Raw genomic sequence first — 16,883 nt, 5'->3', positions numbered from 1 at the left:
CGCGCGAGAGAGAGAGAGCGCGAGAGAGAGCGCGAGCGAGAGAGAGCGCGAGCGAGAGAGAGCGCGAGCGAGAGAGAGAGCGCGAGCGAGAGAGAGAGAGAGTGTGAGTGAGAGAGCGCGAGCGAGCGTGAGTCAGAGAAAGCGCGCGAGCGAGAGGGAGAGCACGAGCGAGAGAGAGAGCGAGAGAGAGCGTGAGCAAGAGAGAGAGCGTGAGAGCGCGCGCGAGAAGGAGAACGCGAACGAGAGGGAGAGTGCGAACGAGAGAGAGAGCGCGAGCGAGAGAAAGCGTGAGTAAGAGAGCGGGTGTGAGGGTGCGTGGGTAGTGGAGAGAGAGAGTTGGGGAGAGAATGAATGAGGGAGAAAGAAAGCAAGTGAGGGAGAAAGAGAGCAAGTGAGCGCGTGAGTGAGCGAGAGCAAGAGTGAGAGAGGGCGCGTGAGTGAGCAAGGGCGCACGAGTGAGAGAGGGCGCGCGAGTGAGAGAGGGTGCGCGAGTGAGAGAGGGTGCGCGAGTGAGAGAGGGCGCACGAGTGAGAGAGGGCACGCGAGTGAGCGAGGGCGCGCGAGTGAGCGAGGACGCGCGAGTGAGAGAGAGCACGAGTGAGAGATAGCGCGCCAATGAGAGCGAGAGTGAGCGAGGACGCGCGAGTGAGAGCGCGCGGGAGTGAGAGCGCGCGCGAGTGAGAGAGAGCACGAGTGAGAGATAGCGCGCCAATGAGAGCGAGAGTGAGCGAGGACGCGCGAGTGAGAGCGCGCGGGAGTGAGAGAGAGCACGAGTGAGAGATAGCGCGCCAATGAGAGCGAGAGTGAGAGTGGGCATGCGAGTGAGAGAGAGTGGGGGGTGAGAGAGAGCGCGGGAGTGAGAGAGAGCATGGGATTGAGTGCAAGCACGGGAGTGAGAGCGAGAGTGAGTGAGAGAGCGTGCGCGGGTGAGAGAGCGCACACGAGTGAGAGAGTGCGCGAGTGAGAGTGAGAGTGAGAGTGAGAGAGGGCGCGCGAGTGAGAGAGCGAGCGAGTGAGAGTGCGCGAGTGAGAGAGAGCGCACGAGTGACAGAGTGCGCGAGTGAGAGATAGCGCGCGAATGAGAGCGAGAGTGAGAGAAGGAGCACGAGTGAGAGGGCATGTGAGTTGGAGCGAGAGTGAGAGAGGGCGCGCGAGTAAGAGCGGGATTGAGAGAGAGCGCGGGAGTGAAAGTGAGTGCGGGGAGTGAGAGCGAGCGCGGGGGTGAGAGCGAGCGCGGGAGTGAGAGCGAGCGTGAGGGTGAGCGCGCACGGGGGAGTGAGAGAGGGCAAGCGAGTTGGAGCGAGAGTGAGAAAGGGCATGTGAGTGAGAGAGGGCGGGATTGAGAGAGAGCGCGGGAGTGAGAGAGAGCGCGGGAGTGAGAATGCACATGAGAGTGAGCGCGGCGATGAGGGTGAGAGTGCGCGGGGGAGTGAGAGAGTGCGCGTGAGTGAGAGAGAGCGCGGGGGTGAGAGTGCGCGGGGGAGTGAGTGTGCGCGCGTGAGTGAGAGCGAGAGTGAGAGAGGGCAAGCGAGTTGGAGCGAGAGTGAGAAAGGGCGGGAGTGAGAGAGGGCGGGAGTGAGAGAGCGCGCGGGGAGTGAGAGAGCGCGCGGGGAGTGAGAGAGAGCGCGCGGGGAGTGAGAGAGAGCGCGCGAGTGAGAGTGCAAGTGAGAGAAAGAGCACTAGTGAGAGAGAGAGAGTGAGGAACATTCTCAGCCAGTCCGGACAGGATAACTAAACAACAAACAGGATTTGCTGACAGGCCCTCATCCCTGAAGCTGCCTGTAGAATTGATCCATTCACTAAATATCTCAATGACATTACCAATCAACAACTGATGCCAATGAAAATGACAAGATATTGTTCCTAAAATACAATAACATTTCTTGTTATACAAACCAACAATGAGTAAGATTGGATTAAATAATGAGGATGCACTTGAATGTACGGAAAGGTGAAAGCTCAGCGGGCAGCTGCTGGCCTTGAGGGTTGTGTGTCTGTAGTGAGTGTTTGCTGTCAAGTTCAGGAGTTAATATTCAGGCTGCTGTCCCCTCACCATCAGGAACTGGAGGGGACTATGTGCTTTCTTTGGGAGGGGGGGGCGGAGGGGGAGGGGGTTGTGTGCCGGTGGCAGTTTTGATCGAGTTGAGAGTCTTGCTGAGCCAGGAGTTTTTGGCAGCTTGGATCTCATTGAGGAGAGCCCCTCGATGATGTTCCAACTCCTGTGAAAGGGACAGACACAAAACTGTGATTCCAACTTAAAATAATTCATCACTACAACCCAGAGACAGAGTCATCACCACCAAGGAGCACTTTGTACACAAACCCAGAGACACCCGTGTACACACACTCAGACCCAGAGACACCCGTGTACACACACTCAGACCCAGAGACACCCGTGTACACACACTCAGACCCAGAGACACCCGTGTACACACACTCAGACCCAGAGACACCCGTGTACACACACTCAGACCCAGAAACACCCGGGTACACACACTCAGACCCAGAGACACCCGTGTACACACACTCAGACCCAGAGACACCCGTGTACACACACACAGACCCAGAGACACCCGTGTACACACACTCAGACCCAGTGACCCCCATATACACACACTCAGGCCTAGAGACCATCCTGTGTACACACACAGCCAGTGACCATGCTGTACACACCCACAGAGCCAGACGCCACCCTGTATACACACACACACACACACTTATTGCCCACCTAGTCCTTCTTCCCCCAGCCCCTCTGCCCTCCCCCAGCCCCTTTTCCTCTCTCCCCTGGCCCTTCTCCCTCTTCTTCCCTCCCCCAGCCACTTTCCCTCATCTTCCATCCCCCGACCTCTCTCCCTTAGGTCCCTCCCACTCCGGCCCCTCTCCCTCCCTCCCCCGGCCCCTCTCCCTCCCTCCCCTGGCCCCTCTCCCTCCCTCCCCTGGCCCCTCTCCCTCTCTCCCTTCCCGGCCCCTCTCCCTCTCTCCCTTCCCGGCCCCTCTCCCTCTACCCTTACTCTCCCAGCCCCTCTCCCAACCCAGCCTCTCTCCTTCCCCAGATCCCTCTCCCACTCACTCCTCCGGCCCTCTCCCTCTCTCCCCCAGCCCCTCTCACTCCCTCCCCTGGCCCCTCTCCCTCTGCCTCTCCCACTTCCCAGCATCTCCCATTTCCCAGCATCCCTCACTTCCTGGCCCCTCTCCCTCTCCCTCCCTCTCCCCCGGCCCCTCTCCCTCCCTCAGCCCCTCTCCCTCCCTCTCCCCCGGTCCCTCTCCCTCTGCCTCTCCCACTTCCCGGCATCTCCCATTTCCCAGCATCTCTCACTTCCTGGCCTCTCTCCCTCCCTCCCCCGGCCCCTCTCCCTCTCATGGCCGGTCTCCCGGTCCCTCTGCCACTCGTGGCCCCTGTCCCTCCCTCCCCCGGTCCCTCTCCCTCCATCCCCCGGTCCCTCTCCTTCCCTCCCCCAGTCCCTCGCCCTCCCTACCCCGGTCCCTCTCCCTCTCCCTCCCTCCCCCGGTCCCTCTTCCTCCCTCCTCCGGTCCCTCTCCATCCCTCCCTCCCCCAGCTCCTCTCCCTCCCTCCCCCAGCCCCTCTCCCTCATGGGTGCAGATGGAGCTTTCATCTTGGGAGGGTACCTGTATTTTACACTTGGCCTCCACCAGCTGCAGTTTAGTCTGTGCCAGCTCCAGCTCCATCTCCCTCAGCTGCTTTTTGAGAAGCTCCTTCTCCTCGTCCACGTCCTGGTTGGAGTGATCCTGACCGGGGTCTGGGAGCTGGAACTCACCGTCCTTCCTGAAGAGCTCGCAGCACCGACCACACGACAGCACTTTCCCCTGGCCATTGGAGAGAGATCACTCAGTAAGGACATTGGCCGATGGTGTTCAGTGACCCCCCTAAACCCAGCAGAAACCTTTTCACACCACCATTCTGTCAGGGGTGCAGATGAGGCTCAGATCAAGACATCACTTTAAAATTAGAGACAGGTTGGTCAGGAGATGAGATTAGGAAGCATTTTGTCACAGGTAGGGTGGTGGAGTGTGGAAGCCAAAACACCGCTTTGGCTGGGTATAATTTCAAAAATGAGCTTGACAGGTTTTTCTTAGACAGAGGTAATGTGTATTGTGGAAGCAAGGCTGTTTTTTTTGACATTCATTCACAGGGTGTGAGTATAGCTGGCAGGGCCAGCATTTATTGCCCGTCCCTAATTGCCCTTGAGAAGGTGGTGGTGAGCTGCCTTCTTGAACCGCTGCAGTCCATGTGGTGTAGGTACACCCACAGTGCTGTTAGGGAGGGAGTTCCAGGATTTTGACCCGTGACAGTGAAGGAACAGCGATATATTTCCAAATCAGGATGGTGAGTGGATGGAGGGGAACTTCCAGGTGGTGGTGTTCCCTTGTGTCCGCTGCCCTTGTCCTTCTGGATGGTAGTGGTCGTGGGTTTGGATGATGCTGTCTAAGGGGCCTTGGTGAATTCCTGCATCTTGTAGATGGTACACACTGCTGCTACTGTGCATCAGTGGTGGAGGGAGTGAATGTTTGTGGATGTGGTGCCAATCAAGTGGGCTGCTTGGTCCTGGACGGTGTCAAGCTTCTTCAGTGTTGTGGGAGCTGCACTCATCCAGGCAATGGGGAGTGTTCCATCACACTCCTGACTTGTGCCTTGTAGATGATGGACAGGCTGTGGGGAGTCAGGAGGTGAGTTACTCATCGCACGATTCCCGGCCTCTGACCTGCTCTTGTAGACACAGTATTTATATGGCTAGCCCAGTTCAGTTTCTGGTCAATGGCAACCCCCCAGGATGTTGATAGTGGGAGATTCAGTGATGGTAATGCCATTGAACATCAAGGGGCGATGATTGGATTCTCTCTTGTTGGAGATGGTCATTGCCTGGCACTTGTGTGGCACGAATGTTACTTGCCATTTGTCAGCCCAAGCCTGGATATTGTCCAGGTCTTGCTGCATTTGGATATGGACTGCTTCAGTATCTGAGGAGTCACAAATGGTGCTGAACATTGTGCCATCATCAGCGAACAACCCCACTTCTGACCTTATGATGGAAGGAAGGTCATTGATGAGGCAGCTGAAGATTGTTGGGCCGAGGACACTATCCTGAGGAATTCCTGCAGTGATGTCCTGGAGCTGAGATGACTGACCTCCAACAACCACGACCATCTTCCTTTGTGCTCGGAGTGACTCCAACCAGCGGAGAACTTTCCCCCTGATTCCCATTGACTCCAGTTTTGCTAGGGCTCCTTGATGCCACACTCAATCAAATGCAGCCTTGATGTCAGGGGCACTCACTCTCTCCTCACCTTGGAACTTCTGGTCTTTTGTCCATGTTTGAACCAAGGCTGTAATGAGGTCAGGAGCTGAGTGGCCCTGGTGGAACCCAAACTGGGCATCAGTGAGCAGGTTATTGCTAAGCAAGTGCGTCTTGATAGCACTGTTGATGGCCCCTTCCACTACTTTACTGATGATAGAGAGTAGACTGATGGGGCGGTAATTGGCCGGGTTGGATTTGTCCTTTTTTTTTGTAAAGGACATACCTGGGCAATTTTCCATATAGCCGGGTAGATGCCAGTGTTGTAGCTATACTGGAACGGCTTGGCTAGGGGTGCAGCAAGTTCTGGAGCACAAGTTTTCAGTACTATTGTCGGAATATTGTCAGGGTGCATAGCCTTTGCAATATCCAGTGCCTTCAGCTGTTTCTTGATATCACGTGGAGTGAATTGAATTGGCTGAAGACTGGCATCTGTGATGCTGAGGACCCCCAGAGGAGGCCAAGATGGATCATCCACTCGGCACTTCTGGCTGAATATTGTAGCAAATGCTTCAGCCTTATCATTTGCACTGATGTGCTGGGCTCCCCCAACATTCAGGATGAGGATATTTGTGGAGCCTCCTCCTCCAGTGAGTTGTTTAATTGTCATTCACGACTGGATGTGGCAGGACTGCAGAGCTTAGATCTGATTCGTTGGTTGTGGGATCGCTTAGATCTGTCTGTCACTTGCTGCTTATGCTGTTTGGCACGCAAGTAGTCCTGTGTTATACCTTCCCCAGGTTGACGCCTCATTTTTTTTAGGTATGCCTGGTGCTGCTCCTGGCATGCCCTCCTGCGCTCTTCATTGAACCAGGGTTGATCCCCTGGCTTGATGGTAATGGTAGAGTGGGGGATATGCCAGGCCATGAGGTTACAGATTGTGTTTGAGTACAATTCTGCTGCTGCTCATGGCCCACAGTGACTCATGGATGCCCAGTCTTGAGTTGCTAGATCTGTTTGAAATCTCTCCCATTTAGCATGGTGGTAGTGCCACACAATACGATGGAGGGTTTCCTCAATGTGAAGGCAGGACTTCGTCTCCACAATGACTGTGCTGTGGTCACTCCTACTGATACTGACAGGTGCATCTGTAGCAGGCAGGTTGGTGAAGATGAGGTCAAGTATGTTTTTCCCATTTGTTGGTTCCCTCACCACCCGCTACAGACCCAGTTTAGCAGCTATGTCATTTGGGGCTTGGCCAGCTGGGTCAGTAGTGGTGTTACCGAGCCAGTCTTGGTAATGGACATTGAAGTCCCCCACCCAGAGTACATTCAGCATGCTTAACACCCTCAGTCCTTCCTCCAATTGGTGTTCAACATGGAGGAGCACTGATTCATCAGCTGAGGGAGGGCGGTACGTGGTAATCAGCAGGAGGTTTTCTTGCCCATGTTTGACCTGATGCCATGAGACTTCACGGGGTATAGAGGTGATGGTGAGGGCTCCCAGGGCAGGTCCCTCCTGACTGTATACCACTGTACCACCACCTCTGTTGGGTCTGTCCTGCCGGTGGGATAGGACATACCCAGGGATGGTGATGGTGGAGTCTGGGACATTGTAAGGTATGATTCTGTGAGGATGACTCTGTCAGGCTGTTGCTTGACTAGTCTGAGACAGCTCTTCCACCTTTGGCACTAGCCCCCAGATATTAGTGAGGAGGACTTTGCAGGGTCAACATGGCTGAGTTTGCCGTTGTTGTTTCCGGTGCCCAGGTTGATGCCGGGTGGTCCGTCCGGTTTCATTCCTTTTTTGTGACTTTGTAGCGGTTTGATACAACTGAGTGGGGGCTGGGCCACTTCAGAGGCAATTAAGATTCAACCACATTGCCGTGGGTCTGAAGTCACATGTAGGCCAGACCAGGTAAGGACAACAGATTTCCTTCCCTAAAGGACATGGAATTACGATGGAGATCAGCCATGATCTAATTAAGTGGCAGCATAGGCTCAAGGGCTGAATGGTCTTTCTTTTATTCTTTCATGGGATACGGGTGTCACTGTCCGCCAGCATTTATTGCTCATCCCCAAATTGCCCTGGAACTGAGTGACTTGCTAGGCCATTGCAAAATGGTAACAAGCCCGAGTCAAAGGCTCTGTATCTGAATGCACGCACCAATGTAAAAAAGTGGATGAATTGTTAGCACAGGTAGAATTAAACATGTATGACCTGACAGCCATCACAGAGACATGGTTGCAGGTTGACCAAGCCTGGGACCTGAACAAAAACAAAAACAGAAACAAAAATACCTGGAAAAACTCAGCAGGTCTGGCAGTATGTATTTCACATTTCAAAAAGACAGGAAGCTAGGAAAAGGTGGTGGGGCAGCTCTGTTAATTAAGGATGTCATTAGTACAGTAGTAAGAGATTACCTTAGCTTGAAAGAGCAAGATGTTGAATCAGTTTCGATAGAGTTAAGAAATAGGAAAGGTAAGAGGTCACCTGTGGGAGTAGTTTATAGGCTCCCTAACAGTAGTTACATTGTAGGACAGCATGTACAAGAAAAAATAAATGGGGCGTGTAAGAAAGGCACCAGAAAAATCATGGGTGACTTTACAATGGGTGACAATCTACATGTAGATTGGGCAAATCAGATTGGGCAAAGGTAGCCCGGAAAATGAGTTCATAGAATATATGCGGGACAATTTCTTACAGCAATATGTTCTAGAGCCAACCAACAAGCAGGCTATTCTGGACCTAGTAATGAGCAATGAGACAGGATCAATCAATAACCTCATGGTAAAGGAACCTTTAAGTGACAGTGATCTTAACATAATAGAATTTCATTTTCAGTTTGAAGGGGAGATGTGTATCTCACCTCCCTATCTCTGTAATCTCCTGCAACCTATAACACTCTGAGGTACCTGCCCTCCTCCAATGTTGGCTTCCAGCTCATCCCTGATTTCAGTTGCTCCACCTCTGGTGGCTGTGCCTTCAGAGGCCCCATGCTCTGGAATTCCCTCCTTAAAATCTACCTCTTTAAACCAAGCTTAATATCTGCCATGATATTTCCATATGTGTCAAACTTTGTTTGATAATGCTCCTGTGAAGCACCTTGGGATGTTTTGCTATGTTAAGGGTGCTACACAAGTGCAAATTGTTGTTGTAGTTGGGAAAGATAATTGGCAAAAGAATCAGAGAGGGAGGTGAGGAGAATTTTTTTCCGACTTGGCAAGTTTCTCTGCTCTGGAGCGCACTGCCTGAACTGATTCAATAGTAACTTTCAACAGGGAATGGGATAAATGGTTGAAATGGAAAAGGTTGCAGGACATTGGAGAAAGAGTCGGGGAGTGGGACTAATGGGACAGCTCTTTTAAAGAGCACCAGTCTGTTGAATGAACAGCTTCCTCTGTGCTGTAGGATTCTATGATTAAGGAGAACTCTTGCTGAGTCCAGAGACCCAGGCTAATGCACTGGGAACACGGGTTCAAATCCTACCACGGAAATTGGTGGAATTTAAATTCAATTAATAAATCCGAAATTGAAAGCTACTCCCAGTAATGATGAAACTATCGATTGTTGTAAAAACCCATATAATTCACGAATGTCCTTTAGTCATAGTCATAGAGTCGTAGAGGTCTACAGCCACAGAAAATGGCCCATCGAGTCTGCGCCGGTCAAACAAGTACCTAACTATTCTAATCCCATTTTCCAGCACTAGGCCCATAGCCTTGTCTGCCATGGCATCGCAAGTGTACATCCAAATACTTCTTAAATGTCATGAGGGTTTCTGCCTCTACCACCCTTTCAGGCAGTGAGTTCCAGATTCCCACCACCCTCTGGGTGAAAAAATCCTTTCTCACATCCCCTCTAAACCTCCTGCCCCTTACCTTAAATCTATGTCCCCTGGTTACTGATCCCTCCACCAATGGGAAAAGTTCCTTCCTGTCTATCCTATCTATGTCCCTCATAATTTTATACACCTCAATCATGTCCCTCCTCGGTCTCCCCTGCTCCAAGGAAAATAATCCCAGTCTATCCAATCTCTCCTCATAACTAAAACTCTCCAGCGCAGGCAACATCCTGGTAAATCTCCTCTGCACTCTCCCCAGTGCAATCACATCCTTCCTATAATGCGGATTCCAGGACTGCACGCAATACTCTAGCTGTGGCCTAACCAGTGTTTTATACAGTTCCAGCATAACCTCCCTGCTCTTATATTCTATGCCTCGGTTAATAAAGGCAAGTATCCCATATGCCTTCTTACCCACCTTATCTACCTGTCCCGCTACCTTAAGGGACCAGTGGGCGTGCACATCAAGGTCCCTCTGATCCTCGGTACTTCCCAGGGTCCTACCATTCATCGTGTATTCCTGTGCCTTGTTTGTCCTGCCCAAGTGCATCACCGCACACTTATCCGGATTAAATTCCATTTGCCACTGATCAGCCCATTTGACCAGCCTGTCTATATCCTCCTGTAATCTAAGGCTATCTTCCTCATTATTTACCACCCCACCAATTTTCGTGTTATCCGTGAACTTACTGATCAACCCTCCTACATTCAAGTCTAAATTTAGGGAAGGAAATCTGTCGTGCTTACCTGGCCTGGCTTAGATCTGACTCCAGACCCATAGCAGTGTGGCTGACTCTTAACTGCCCTCTGAAATGACCTAGCAAGCCACTCAGTTCAAGGGCAATTAAGGACGGGCAGCAAATACTGGCCCTGCCAGCGACGCCCACATTCCACAGAAGAATAAAGAAAAACAAAAGCTGGTTCAAGAGTTGAAAGCAGGGGTATCAGGCTGGCTTCAAATGTCCCAATATAGATGTACCTGAGGGAGCGTACAAGCACAAACTGATCCATTTATTAGCAGAGGGGAAAACAAGAAGGGAAATAGTTGAATCCTCTGACTTTTAAAATGGTCTACACCATCAGCTTGTTGCTGCAATTGGGCTAACCTTTTCAGTCCCTGAGTTTTCAGTGACTTTGACTCAGGCCATTAGTCACTACTACATTGACCTGGGAATACCAGCAACTTGGGTAAGGCCGAGGTGTGACCGAGGTAAGAGGTTGCAGAGTGATGAGGACAGGAGATTAGGGAGATGTAATAAATGCTGGCCTAGCCAGCAACGCACACGTCCCACGAGCAAATGAATAAAAAAACGCTGTTGCTAAACACAGCCTGTTCTGCCCACCATTCAATTAGATCATTGCTGATTTGTAACTGATTTCCATCCAGCTATCATGGTTCCACATCTCCTGACATCCTTACCTGACATAAGTCTAAATCTCCATCTTGAAAGCTCCAATCGAGCCCCAATCTTGGCATCTTTTCTGGTGGGGTCGGGGGGGGGGGGGGGGAGTTCCAGATTTCCACTCTCCTTTGTGTGAAGAGGGGGAAATAATTCCTCTCTCTCTATCCTATCAAATCCATTGACCATTTTCTACATCTCGGCCAGTTTTTCCCCCACAATCTAGTGAACTCCGGTGTATCTAAACCAACCTGGTCCCCATAATGTATCATTCTGCTGGCTTTACCCTGTCCAGAGCCAAATACATACCCTTCCTGAGATGTGGTGCCCAGACCTAAAGGCGTCTTGAATTTTAATAGCGCCTTTCACTACCTCAGGATGTCCCGAGGCATTTTACAGCCAGTGAAGTACTTTTGAAGGGTAGTCACTGTTGGAATGTAGGCAGCCAATTTGAGCACAGCACGCCCCCACAAACAGCAATGTGATCATCTGTTTCAGTGATGCCAATTGAGGGGATAAATATTGGCCAGGACACCGGGAAGAACTCCCCTGCTCTCCTTCGAAATACTGCCATGGGGTTTTTTTACATCCCTGCGAGCAGGCAGGTGAGGCCTTGCTTCAATGTATCATCCCAACGTCGAGAGTACAACGCCCTTCAACAGTGCATCACCCCCTCAGTACCGCACTGGAGTGTTAAGATGGTAATTTTGTGCCCAAATCTCCAGAGTGGAATTTGAACCCTCAACCTTTTGACTCGGTGGGTGGGTGGTGGGTGGGTGAGTTGGTGGGTGGGTTGGGTCGGAGGGGGGGTGGGGGGGGGAGGTGAGACTGCTTGTTACTGAAACAAGGCTGACACCCTGAAACTGAGCGCAGATGGAATCCAGTCAGAGCTTTATAAAACTGTAGCCCCAGCTCTCTCTTGTTTATATTCCAGCACCCAAGGTACAGGCTGATATTCCATTAGCTTTTAAAGGATAAAAGCAGAAAATGATGGAAACACTCAACAAGTCTGGCAGCATCTGCGGAGAGAGAAATAGAGTTAGTGTTTCAGGTCAATGACCTTTCGTCAGAATGGGGTCTTGTAGAGTTTCTCGAAAAGCTGAAAGCTGTAGCTGCTGGAGCCACGAGGAGCGGTGAGGAGGAGGCTATCAAGGCACTCACACGCCTCAATCTGAGCTGCTGTTCATCTGCTGAGGGCTCCATCCCACAATTCGCGAGGGTCCAGCTTGGAGTGAGGGTCACCTGGGGTTGAGGTGACTCTTAAGACGACACTGTTTCGATGGAAGACTAGGGAGTTCCGTTTCTCCACAGATGCTGCCAGACCAGCCAAGCTTTTCCAGCATTTTTGATTTTTATTTTACATTAACGAGACTGACCTGAAGCTGGAGGAAGTCCACTCCCTGCAGGCCAGGATTCTTTTCACCCAGTTCCAAGTGGGTGTTCTAACAGAGCTCTGCGCTAGTCAGCACAGCCAACTTAACTGGTTAAACTCCAGTGATTCTGTCCTGGTGTCACTGAGCACGAGGCTGGGGCCTATCACTGCCAATTTAGTTAATTGTTATCGGGCTTTCCCTAAGAGATCACGCAAAGTACAACAGGTGCTACAATGGGAAGCTGACCCTAAGGTGAGTGCAGGAGGGTGACATTCAGAAGCTACCCAACAAAAGCCAGCTGCTTCCTACCTTCACTATCTCCAGTTCCTCCTTACTCGCCGCCTGCTGCTTCTCCAACCGTGTACTCAACTGTGAACAAATCTGAACAGAACAAGAGAGACAGAGTTACTGCTGTTCCTGTTAGTCAACACGGTGAATGAGTATTCCACAGGGGGAGAAAAGAGAAGAGGGGATGGAGACAGGGGGAATCCTCAGTCTCATTCCCAAATCGGGACCACAATATTTACTGTCCAGACAATCCACTCCAGGGGGCACCGGCTGGTGGGGGGGGGGGGGGGGGGGGGTGTCGGGGGCTGTCTGGATCGGGGGGTGGGGGGGCATACCGTCTAGGAGGAGGGGCCATCAGGTCCATGGAGACACCGGCTGGGAGAAGGGGGCTGTCTGGTCCGGGAAGACATTGGCTGGGAGAAGGAGGCTGTCTGGTCCGGAGTGACACTGGCTGGGAGGAGGGGGCTGTCTGGTCCGGAGTGACACTGGCTGGGAGGAGGGGGCTGTCTGGTCCGGAGTGACACTGGCTGGGAGGAGGGGGCTGTCTGGTCCGGAGTGACACTGGCTGGGAGGAGGGGGCTGTCTGGTCCGGAGTGACACTGGCTGGGAGGAGGGGGCTGTCTGGTCCGGAGTGACACTGGCTGGGAGGAGGGGGCTGTCTGGTCCGGAGTGACACTGGCTGGGAGGAGGGGGCTGTCTGGTCCGGAGTGACACTGGCTGGGAGGAGGGGGCTGTCTGGTCCGGAGTGACACTGGCTGGGAGGAGGGGGCTGTCTGGTCCGGAGTGACACTGGCTGGGTGGAGGGGGCTGTCTGGTCCGGAGTGACACTGGCTGGGAGGAGGGGGCTGTCTGGTCCGGAGTGACACTGGCTGGGAGGAGGGGGCTGTCTGGTCCGGAGTGACACTGGCTGGGAGGAGGGGGCTGTCTGGTCCGGGAAGACACTGGCTGGGAGGAGGGGGCTGTCTGGTCCGGAGTGACACTGGCTGGGAGGAGGGGGCTGTCTGGTCCGGAGTGACACTGGCTGGGAGGAGGGGGCTGTCTGGTCCGGAGTGACACTGGCTGGGAGGAGGGGGCTGTCTGGTCCGGAGTGACACTGGCTAGGAGGAGGGGGCTGTCTGGTCCGGAGTGACACTGGCTGGGAGGAGGGGGCTGTCTGGTCCGGAGTGACACTGGCTGGGAGGAGGGGGCTGTCTGGACTGGGGAGACACCGGCTGGGAGGAGGGGGCTGTCTGGTCCGGGAAGACACTGGCTGGGAGGAGGGGGCTGTCTGGACTGGGGAGACACCGGCTGGGAGGAGGGGGCTGTCTGGTTCGGAGTGACATTGTCTGTGAGGAGCCGTTGGTGGATAGGCTCCACCACTTGTTATCCAAGTTTGTTTATTGGCCTAAACCTGGGAGCTGGACCACAGGACACCAACAAGCAGCAGAGTTTGGAGCTGCTTCAGAATTGTCACCCCATGGAACAGGAACTAAATTACAGGCAAACCCCATGCTCTGGCCCACCCAGTACAATGACACTTTAAACACAAGCTGCTCACAGCAGATGCAGAATATTTAAACTCTCAGCCTCTGTGTAAATACCTGTTTGTATTCGGTAATGATGGCACTTGTTTTCCTGACTTCACATTCAGCTTTCTCTAACTCCCTGCGGAAAACTTCCTTAATCTGTGATGGCCAAAGATAAGCAGGAAGTCAAATGTCAGACTGGCAGATTCAATCGGTATCAAACAATTTAAACAAGGACGGGGCATTGCTCCCGCTCCCTCATGCCCCTGGGCCTCAACCCTCCCCTCTCCCAGAGCCCAGGCCTCCCTCATGCCCCCGGGCCACACTCCCTCCCCCTCTCCCAGAGCCCAGGCCTCCCTCATGCCCCCGGGCCTCACTCCCTCCCCCTCTCCCAGAGCCCAGGCCTCCCTCATGCCCCCGGGCCTCACTCCCTCCCCCTCTCCCAGAGCCCAGGCCTCCCTCATGCCCCCGGGCCTCACTCCCTCCCCCTCTCCCAGAGCCCAGGCCTCCCTCATGCCCCCGGGCCTCACTCCCTCCCCCTCTCCCAGAGCCCAGGCCTCCCTCATGCCCCTGAGCCTCACTCCCTCCCCCTCTCCCAGAGCCCAGGCCTCCCTCATGCCCCCGGGCCTCACTCCCTCCCCCTCTCCCAGAGCCCAGGCCTCCCTCATGCCCCTGAGCCTCACTCCCTCCCCCTCTCCCAGAGCCCAGGCCTCCATCATGCCCCCGGGCCTCACTCCCTCCCCCTCTCCCAGAGCCCAGGCCTCCCTCATGCCCCTGAGCCTCACTCCCTCCCCCTCTCCCGGAGCCCAGGCCTCCCTCATGCCCCCGGGCCTCACTTCCTCTCCCTCCACCGCCCCCGCCTCCTCCTGGAGCTCGGGCGTTCCTCCTTCCTCCGCTCCCAGAGTCTGGCCCCTCCCTCCCTCTCGCTCCCACACTCCACTCCTTTCCATACCTGTGCTGACTCCTCCTCCTGTCTCCTCTTTTCATCTTCGGTCTCCACCAGCCTCTGTTTGGTTTGCAGGAGTTCCTTGTTGAGGACATCTGCCTTGTCTTCAATCTGTGTGGGTAACATAGGCACAGTGTCAGTGGACTGAATGTAGACCTCACCGGACATTCTGATCCTCTACTCAATCTCCTCACTATAGGGATAGAATTTCATCCATATGCGGAGTTCTCACACAGTCATCACTCACCATGACAGGCATTCTAGCTTCTAAAACATGTGACTTTCTGCTGAAGCTGCAGCACTGTTGGCCACGCTTCCGTGGCTAACACTCACCTTTCAGCCAGAACGCTGGAGGCTCAAATCCCGCATCAGAGACTTGAGCACATCATTAAGTCTGACAGAGGTGCAGTACTGAGGCAGTGCTGCACTGTCACAGGTGCTGTCTTTCATTACTCGGTAGCTCCCTCTGCCCTCTGGCAGGTGTAAAAGTTTCCTCGGCATTATTTCCAAGAGCAGGGGAGACACTGCCCCGTGTCGGGGTCTCAAACAACATCAGGATCTGGTCATTATCACACTGACGAGTGGGAGCTTGCTGTTTCCCACATTCTAACATTACATTTCGGAAGTACTTCAACTGACTGAAAGTCAGCTTGGGACGTCCTGAGGTTGTGAAAGGTGCTATAGAAATGCAAGGTTTTCTTTGTATTTCTAACCTTTGTACACACAGATATTCTACACAGTTTAAATCAGTTATTTCCCTCACCTGATCCAGGTCACTCCTCAGGGCGATCTTGCTGGTCACAAGTTCATGTGCCAAGTCATCATTCTCCTGTTCCAGACGCAAGCTGGCCTCTTGCAGCCTCCGATTCTCCCGCTGTACAGAATAAATTGACAGGTGCAGTCACTCAGCCAACAGCAAAGGATTCATCTGCAGCTGCAGGTTACCTAAACAAACCCAGTCATGGAGCCTGGGCCTCCTCACCCTCAGTCATGGGGCCTGTATCACCCTCACCCTCCCTCCCAGTCGCTGGGCCTCACCCTCCCTCCCAGTCGCTGGGCCTCACCCTCCCTCCCAGTCGCTGGGCCTCACCCTCCCTCCCAGTCGCTGGGCCTCACCCTCCCTCCCAGTCGCTGGGCCTCACCCTCCCTCCCAGTCGCTGGGCCTCACCCTCCCTCCCAGTCGCTGGGCCTCACCCTCCCTCCCAGTCGCTGGGCCTCACCCTCCCTCCCAGTCGCTGGGCCTCACCCTCCCTCCCAGTCACTGGGCTTCACCTTCACTCCCAGTCACTGGGCCTCACCCTCCCAAACCATCATGGGCCTCACTCTCACTCTCACCGTCACTGCCAGCCACAGGGCCTGGGTACAAAAGCAACTGTATCTTGAAATAAACCAGCCTCTAATGTCTCATCGCAGGCCATGGAGGAGTGAAGCTGTCTTTGAGGGCACTGGAGGTCTTGGCACCACGGGTTATGTGGTCTCAAGGAAGCTGTTTGATGCAGAATGGCATCAGCAGCAAAGAAGCGGACAAAGAGGTAGTGGAACAGGGTGATGAGGAAGCACAGCAACAGAGGACAAAGTAAATATTGTGCAATTCAAGGAAATGATAATGGGACATGGTACAGGTAGACGTATGGAGACAGGCAATCACAAAGAGAAGACAAAACCAAGAACAGAGACACAAATACATGGACAACAACAGAGAAACTGTGATCAGGCCATGCAATCACTAGACAACACGCAAAGCCTGAGACAAATCTCCACTGGTGGATCTGCACACAGGAGTCAGCACCTCCAGTAGCACAGGGGGTAATGGGCAAAAACTCATAGAGTGAAGGAAATGGAGGGGAACAGACAGCAAGAAGAGAAATGAGCAACAAGTGAGAAAATGAGTTATCAAATCAGAGTAAAGCACAGGCAGAGAGCTGCGAGGAGAGAGAAAATAGCACTGAGACAGATAGCAAGACATGAGAGAAAAGAAAGGGGCACAGGAGATACTACAGAATAGAGAGAATGCGGGATAGAGAGAGTGAGAGGGAAAGATGGCGGGGTAGAGGGAGCAATGGCGGGATAGAGGGAGAGATGGCAGGATAGAGAGATGGCGGGGTAGAGGGAGGGAGGGAGGGGGTGAGACAGCGGGGTAGAGGAGAGGGACAGCAGGTTAGAGGGAGAGAAAGAGGGAGGGAAGTGGAGAGCGGTGGGATAAAGGGAGAGAGGGATGGGGAGGGAGGGATGGGGAGAGATGGCGGGTTAGAGGGAGAGGCAGAGACGGCAGGAT

At 53.6% G+C, this 16,883-nt stretch overlaps 1 protein-coding gene across 1 annotated transcript; it reads right to left on the bottom strand.

Moving 5' to 3' along the window:
* Positions 1–1,619: 1,619 nt before the first annotated feature.
* LOC144692684 (rab GTPase-activating protein 1-like) lies at positions 1,620–15,922 on the bottom strand. The gene is made up of 7 exons (XM_078561779.1): positions 15,917–15,922; positions 15,372–15,482; positions 14,615–14,719; positions 13,738–13,821; positions 12,179–12,250; positions 3,628–3,825; positions 1,620–2,219 (listed from the first exon to the last, which is right to left on the bottom strand). Exons 1-7 carry the CDS (start codon positions 15,920–15,922, stop codon positions 2,073–2,075), a joined length of 723 nt encoding a protein of 240 aa, XP_078417905.1. The 3' UTR covers positions 1,620–2,072.
* Between the last annotated feature and the right edge of the window lie 961 nt (positions 15,923–16,883).

This window comes from Cetorhinus maximus, chromosome 17 (genome assembly GCF_964194155.1).
Source record: "Cetorhinus maximus chromosome 17, sCetMax3.hap1.1, whole genome shotgun sequence".
Classification (NCBI taxonomy): domain Eukaryota; kingdom Metazoa; phylum Chordata; class Chondrichthyes; order Lamniformes; family Cetorhinidae; genus Cetorhinus; species Cetorhinus maximus.
Note: the sequence above shows the minus strand (reverse complement) of the source record. Positions and strands in the feature narration are given on the sequence as shown.

Bases quoted from the DNA above. Each gene is read 5' to 3' on its own strand.
- LOC144692684 (XM_078561779.1), bottom strand. The intron at 14,720-15,371 runs GTGAGGGAAATA...TTACCCACACAG, and splicing joins TGAGGAGTGACCTGGATCAG to ATTGAAGACAAGGCAGATGT. The intron at 12,251-13,737 runs GTATTTACACAG...TGTTCTGTTCAG, and splicing joins TCATTACCGAATACAAACAG to ATTTGTTCACAGTTGAGTAC.